General features: G+C 44.7%; 1 protein-coding gene across 1 annotated transcript in view; it reads left to right on the top strand.

Moving 5' to 3' along the window:
* LOC106563969 (serine/threonine-protein kinase sgk-1) overlaps window positions 1-2,684 on the top strand; it is a 51,652-nt gene extending 48,968 nt beyond the window's left edge. Inside the window, exons 12-13 of the mRNA XM_045688919.1 lie at window positions 1-101; window positions 2,617-2,684. The exon at window positions 1-101 is cut by the window's left edge and continues 212 nt beyond it. Of these exons, the coding sequence (XP_045544875.1) occupies window positions 1-101; window positions 2,617-2,684 (169 nt within the window). The remainder of the gene's footprint in view (window positions 102-2,616) is intronic.
* The last annotated feature ends 4,816 nt before the right edge of the window (window positions 2,685-7,500 follow it).

Raw genomic sequence — 7,500 nt, 5'->3', positions numbered from 1 at the left:
CCAGCTCCACACACTCTTCCAAGCCCAGCGCCACACACTCTTCCATGCCCAGCTCCACACACCCTCGCAGGCCTCCGACACATGGGAAGAAGGAGATGTTTGTATGAAAAGGTACTGCAGACACTCGGAGGATGGAGAATGGTCACACACACACCTTAGGTAGCTGGGTGCATGATGTTCTAGGACTATGACCCCTGACCTTTAGACCCTCCATCTCTTGTAGAATATTTGAATAATAAAGATATGTTCAGATTTGTAAACTTATAATAAAAAAATTACACACAAAAACAACAAAATATATATATATATATATATATATATATACACATCTACTCATTCCAGGGTTTTTCTTTATTTTCTACAATGTAGAATAATAGTGAAGACATCAAAACTATGAAATAACACATTATGGAATCATGTAGTAACCAAAAAAGTGTTAAACAAATTAAATATATATTTTAGATTTTAGATTCATCAAAGTAGCCACCCTTTGCCTTGATGACAACTTTGCACACTCTTGGCATTCTCTCAACCAGCTTCACGAGGAATGCTTTTCCAACAGTGTTGAAGGAGTTCCCACATATGCTGAGCACTTGTTGGCTGTTTTTCCTTCACTCTGCGGTCCAACTCATCCCAAACCATCTCAATTTGGTTGAGGTTGGGGGATTGTGAAGGCCAGGTCATCTGATGCAGCACTCCATCACTCTCCTTCTTGGTCAAATAGCCCTTACACAGCCTGGAGGTGATAGTCCCACTAAGCCCAAACCAGATGGGATGGCTTATCGCTGCAGAATGCTGTGGTAGCCATGCTGGTTAAGTGGGACTTGAATTGTAAATAAATCACTGCCAATGTCACCAGCAAAGCACCCCCACACCATCACACCTTCACATCCAGACCAAAGGACACATTTCCACCAGTCTAATGTCCATTGCTTGTGTTTCTTGGCACAATCAAGTCTCTTCTTATTGGTGTCCTTTAGCAGTGGTTTCTTTGCAGCAATTCGACCATGAAGGCCTGATTCACACAGTCTCCTCTGAACAGTTGATGTTGAGATGTTGTCAGTTACTTGAATTCTGTGAAGCATTTATTTGGGCTGCAATCTGAGGCTGGTAACTCTAATGAACTTATCCTCTGCAGCAGCGGTAACTCTGGGTCTTCCTTTCCTGTGGCGGTCCTCATGAGAGCCTTTTTCATCATAGCGCTTGATGGTTTTTATGACTGCACTTGAAGAAACTTTCAAAGTTCTTGAAATGTTCCGTATTGATGGACATTCATGTCTTAAAGTAATGATGGACTGTTGTTTCTCTTTGCTTATTTGAGCTGTTCTTGTCATAATATGGACTTGGGTATTTTACCAAATAGGGTTGTCTTCTGTATACCACCCCTACCTTGTCACAACACAACTGATTGGCTCAAACACATTAAGAAGGAAATAAATTCCACAAATTCACTTTTAACAAGGCACATCTGTTAATTGAAATGCATTCCAGGTGACTACCTCATGAAGCTGGTTGAGAGAATGCCAAGAGTGTACAAAATCTGTCATGAAGGCAAAGGGTGGCTACTTTAAAGAATTTCAAATATAAAATATATTTTGATTTGTTTGACACTTTTTTGGTTACTACATGATTCCATATGTGTTATTTCATAGTTTTGATGTCTTCACTATTATTCTACAATGTATAAAATAGTAAAAAAATAAAGAAAAACCCTTGAATGAGTAGGTGTTCTAAAACCTTTGACTGATACTGTATATATATTAAAATACAAAAACACAGTCATGGTAAGCACAAGTAAAACATTACAAATCCCACAGAAAAACAGTTGCATTCTTCTACAAATACAGAGTAAAAGGGTCTGAATACTTATGTAAATGTGATATTTTATTTTATCTATAATTTGTTGGTCATCAAGTTTTGGCAGGTTGATGGAATCAAAGAAGGCTGAAACATCAGAACTAGAAGCATCAGATTTGGAAGAATATACCTCTGAGTAAAAAAAATAATTTTTTGAATCAGTTGATCTCTTCAGGGTCTGGTGGCAAAACCCTCAACCAGGTTTTATGGGAACCCTTTAGTTGTCTAGCCAGCAAACTTTCCGATTTTTCTATTTTTAATTACTTACTTATTTATTTTTATGTATTTACTTCAAATAGTTTTTGTCACAGCTTTAATAGGAGGACCTGAGAAACCAAGAATAGAATTGTATTAATTTTTAAATTTTTTAAATATTGTTGTAGTGTGTGAAGTTCTGTATGTTTCCTCCAAAGCTGGGAGGGTTTTTTTTTCTATCATCCAGTCTTTTGTTATGGCAGACTCATATGAAATAAGATGACCTCTCATAAACACTTTAACAGTTTCCCATAGTGTAGAATCAGATTCCCCTGTCATGAGGAACTCATTCAACTTGGTTGTCATGCAGTCAATGAACGCTTGGTCTGTAGGCAAGGAGGGGTTAAAACGCCAACTGTAATTCTGTTTTGGTAAAGAAAGATTCCACACAATTCCCCAGAGAAACCCTCCTTCCCCACTGCTTCCCTGTAGTTTTGATATGTAGATTGCAGCCTCTTCTGGCTGGGTGAAGACTCTTGTCATGCCGTTGTGATGGACATGTAGCCGCCTCTCTCATGGACTACATCACATCTCGGGATGCGAACCGTTGCTCCATCACCTCCATGGTGTAGTCGGGGAAGATGAGAACCTTTTTGGTCTTGGTTTTCCATAGCTTGCTGTTGTCCAAGTTGTAGAATGAATTCCTTTTCCTGAAAGTGATGCATGCTTGCGATTACGGTGCACGGCTTGGCACCTGGGGAGGGCTTCGCCTTTAGAGAGCGGTGTGCACGGTCAATTATGAGGGGTGTCGCCCAGTAGCTTGGGAATGAGCTTGGACACGAACTCTGTTGGGTTCCCTTGATCTTCATCCTCCAAAATCCCTGTGAGTTTGATGTTCTGCCTTCTAAATTGAAAACCTTGGAGCACCTTATTCTTCTTTTTAAGCTCTGTGGTTTCCAGGCCTCCTATCCGGGTGTCATGATCAGACAGGGCCTCATCGGCTGTGTCCATGCGGCCTCTGAGTTCAGCCTGTGCTGTCTTGAGAGATTCACATTTTGCTGCTTGTTGGGCTTGGGCCTTTGTCATCTTTGCGTTAGATGTTCTGTTGGTTTTCGTCGCCATATTTCACATTTTTCGCTGCTAGTTAGTGCCTGGGGAATGTACTAAACAACGTGTATATATTGTTTTAGGCAAACTGGAAATAAAACGGTACAAATGTAAGATTTCAAAATTCACGGTGAGGAGATCTGAGGGAACGCTTCTACTCCATGCCCACTAGCGCCCCTTCCAGCCAACCTTTGATACAGGATTCCCACTAGCGCCCCGTCCAGCCAACCTTTACATACAGGATGCCCACTAGCGCCCCGTCCAGCCAACCTTTATATACAGGATGCCCACTAGGGCCCCGTCCAGCCAGCCTGTAGATACAGGATGCCCACTAGGGCCCCGTCCAGCCAGCCTTTTGATACAAGATGTGCAGTAGCGCCCCGCCTTCCTCTGACACCGCCTGGTATAGAGGTCCTGGATGGCAGGAAGCTTGGCCCCGGTGATGTACTGGGCCTTCCTCTGACACCGCCTGGTATAGAGGTCCTAGATGGCAGGAAGCTTGGCCCCGGTGACGTACTGGGCCTTCCTCTGACACCGCCTGGTATAGAGGTCCTGGATGGCAGGAAGCTTGGCCCCGGTCATGTACTGGGCCTTCCTCTGACACCGCCTGGTATAGAGGTCCTGGATGGCAGGAAGCTTGGCCCCGGTGATGTACTGGGCCTTCCTCTGACACCGCCTGGTATAGAGGTCCTAGATGGCAGGAAGCTTGGCCCCGGTGATGTACTGGGCCTTCCTCTGACACCGCCTGGTATAGAGGTCATGGATGGCAGGAAGCTTGGCCCCGGTGATGTACTGGGCCTTCCTCTGACACCGCCTGGTATAGAGGTCATGGATGGCAGGAAGCTTGGCCCCTGTGATGTACTGGGACGTACACACTACCCTCTGTAGTGCCTTGCGGTCGGAGGCCGAGCAGTTGCCATACCAGGCAGTGATGCAACCCATCAGGATGTCCTCGATGGTGCAGCTGTAGAACCTTTTGAGGATCTCAGGACCCATGCCAAATCTTTTTAGTCTCCTGAGGGGGAATAGGTTTTGTCGTGCCCTCTTCACGACTGTCTTGGTGTGCTTGGACAATGTTAGTTTGTTCGTGATGTGGACACCAATGAACTTGAATCTCTCAACCTGCTCCACTACAGCCCCGTCGATGAGAATGGGGGCGTGCTCGGTCCTCCTTTTCCTGTAGTCCACAATAATTTCCTTTGTCTTGATCACGTTGAGAGGTTGTTGTCCTGGCACCACACTGCCTGGTCTCTGACCTCCTCCCTATATGCTGTCTCGTCGTTGTTGGTGATCAGACCTACCACTGTTGTGTCATCAGCAAACTTAATGATGGTGTTGGAGTTGTGCCTGGCAGTGCAGTCATGAGTGAACAGGGAGTACAGGAGGGGACTGAGCACGCACCCCTGAGGGGCCCCCCATGTTGAGGATCAGCGTGGCGGATGTGTTGTTACCTACCCTCACCACCTGCGGGGCGGCCCATCAGGAAGTCCAGGTTCCAGTAGCAGAGGGAGGTGTTTAGTCCCAGGGTCCTTAGCTTATTGATGAGCTTTGAGGGCACTATGGTGTTGAATGCTGAGCTGTAGTCAATGAAAAGCATTCTCACATAGGTGTTCCTTTTGTCCAGGTGGGAAAGGGCAGTGTGGAGTGCAATGGAGATTGCATCATATGTGGATCTGTTGGTGCGGTATGCAAATTAGAGTGGGTCTAGGGTTTCTGTGATGATGGTGTTGATGTGAGCCATGACCAGCCTTTCAAAGCACTTCATGGCTACAGACGTGAGTGCTACGGGTCTGTAGTCATTTAGGCAGGTTACCTTTGTGTTCTTGGGCACAGGGACTATGGTGGTCTGCTTGAAACATGTTGGTATTACAGACTCAATCAGGGAGAGGTTGAAAATGTCAGTGAAGACACTTGCCAGTTGGTCAGCGCATGCTCGGAGTACACGTCCTGGTAATCCGTCTGGCCCTGCGGCCTTGTGAATGTTGACCTGTGTAAAGGTCTTCCTCACATCGGCTGAGGAGAGCGTGATCACACAGTCATCCAGAACAGCTGATGCTCTCATGCATGTTTCAGTGTTATTTGCCTCGATGCGAGCATAGAAGTTATTTAGCTCGTCTGGTAGGCTCGTGTCACTGGGCGGCTTTCGGCTGTGCTTCCCTTTGTAGTCTGTAATAGTTTGCAAGCCCTGCCACATCCGACGAGCGTCGGAGCCGGTGTAGTACGATTCGATCTGTCTGTTTGATGGTTCGTCGCAGGGCATAGTGGGATTTCTTATAAGCTTCCGGGTTAGAGTCCCGCTCCTTGAAAGCGGCAGCTCTAGCCTTTAACTCAGTGCGAATGTTGCCTGTGGCTTCTGGTTGGGATATGTACGTACAGTCACTGTGGGGACGACATCCTCGATGCAGTTATTGATAAAGCCATTTACTGATGTGGTGTAATCCGCAATGTCATCGGAAGAATCCTGTAACATGTTGCAGTCTGTGATAGCACAACAGTCCTGTAGTTTAGCATCTGCTTCATCTGACCACTTTTTTTATAGACCGAGTCACTGGTGCTTTCTTTAATTTTGGCTTGTAAGCAGGAGGATAGAATTATGGTCAGATTTGCCAAATGGAGGGTGAGGGAGAGCTTTGTACGTGTCTCTGTGTGTGGAGTAAAGGTGGTCCAGAGTTTTTTTCTCCCTCTGGTTGCACATTTAACATGCTGATAGAAATTAGGTAAAACTGTTTCCCTGCATTAAAGTCCCCGGCCACTAGGAGCGCCACCTCTGGATGAGCATTTTCCTGTTGGCTTATGGCGGAATACAGCTCATTGAGTGCAGTTTTAGTGCCAGCCTCTGTGTGTGGAGGTATGTAGACAGCTACGAAAAAAAACCCCAGCAAGTTTCTGCTTTGTTTCTGTAAAAGAAACCAACCTTGAACTTCAACTTCTTCACCAGCTCAGCGACATGTTTTTTTTAAATGACAGTTTTGTCATCAAGTCAGATACCAAGATATTTGTAGGAAGGAACTCGCTCAATTTGTATACCGTTCAAATTAGTCATTACAAATTCATTCAAATCTGGGTTATGGGACCAAGATGCATTGTGTTTTGTTTGCATTTATCGCTAACTCTAGATACAGTAGTGGTTTCTGCTGTGGTTGAAAATCAGACTTCAAATGTGTTAAAAATTAATATAACGTTTTTTAATTTTTACAGCATTACCAATGTTATTTGTATAGATTGTAAACAGTAGTGGGCTGAGTATCGTTCCTTGGGGCACCCCCTTTCATGTAACTTTAAGGAACTCAGATTTGACCCCCATCTACCTTGATGGCCTGAGTTCTGTCACTGAGATCATTATTAAACCATCGACAAGGCATCATGACCCAACCTTTAATGGAGAAGAGCTTCTTCAACAGAATAACATGGTCTACAGTATCAAAAGATACAAACAGGCAATACAATACATCATCTAAGGCAACTGCAATATCATTTACGACAAGCATCATGGGAGTCATAGTGGTGCTATGTTTAGTCCTGAAGCATCATGGGAGTCATAGTGGTGCTATGTTTAGTCCTGAAGCATCATGGGAGTCATAGTGGTGCTATGTTTAGTCCTGAAGCATCATGGGAGTCATAGTGGTGCTATGTTTAGTCCTGAAGCATCATGGGAGTCATAGTGGTGCTATGTTTAGTCCTGAAGCATCATGGGAGTCATAGTGGTGCTATGTTTAGTCCTGAAGCATCATGGGAGTCATAGTGGTGCTATGTTTAGTCCTGAAGCATCATGGGAGTCATAGTGGTGCTATGTTTAGTCCTGAAGCATCATGGGAGTCATAGTGGTGCTATGTTTAGTCCTGAAGCATCATGGGAGTCATAGTGGTGCTATGTTTAGTCCTGAAGCATCGTGGGAGTCATAGTGGTGCTATGTTTAGTCCTGAAGCATCATGGGAGTCATCGTGGTGCTATGTTTAGTCCTGAAGCATCATGGGAGTCATAGTGGTGCTATGTTTAGTCCTGAAGCATCATGGGAGTCATAGTGGTGCTATGTTTAGTCCTGAAGCATCATGGGAGTCATAGTGGTGCTATGTTTAGTCCTGAAGCATCATGGGAGTCATAGTGGTGCTATGTTTAGTCCTGAAGCATCATGGGAGTCATAGTGGTGCTATGTTTAGTCCTGAAGCATCATGGGAGTCATAGTGGTGCTATGTTTAGTCCTGAAGCATCATGGGAGTCATAGTGGTGCTATGTTTAGTCCTGAAGCATCATGGGAGTCATAGTGGTGCTATGTTTAGTCCTGAATCCAGATTGATTAACATTAAGAACACCATTTACAGTTAGAAAATAACACAAGACTGA

This window comes from Salmo salar, chromosome ssa11 (assembly GCF_905237065.1).
Source record: "Salmo salar chromosome ssa11, Ssal_v3.1, whole genome shotgun sequence".
NCBI lineage: Eukaryota > Metazoa > Chordata > Actinopteri > Salmoniformes > Salmonidae > Salmo > Salmo salar.
Note: the sequence above shows the minus strand (reverse complement) of the source record. Positions and strands in the feature narration are given on the sequence as shown.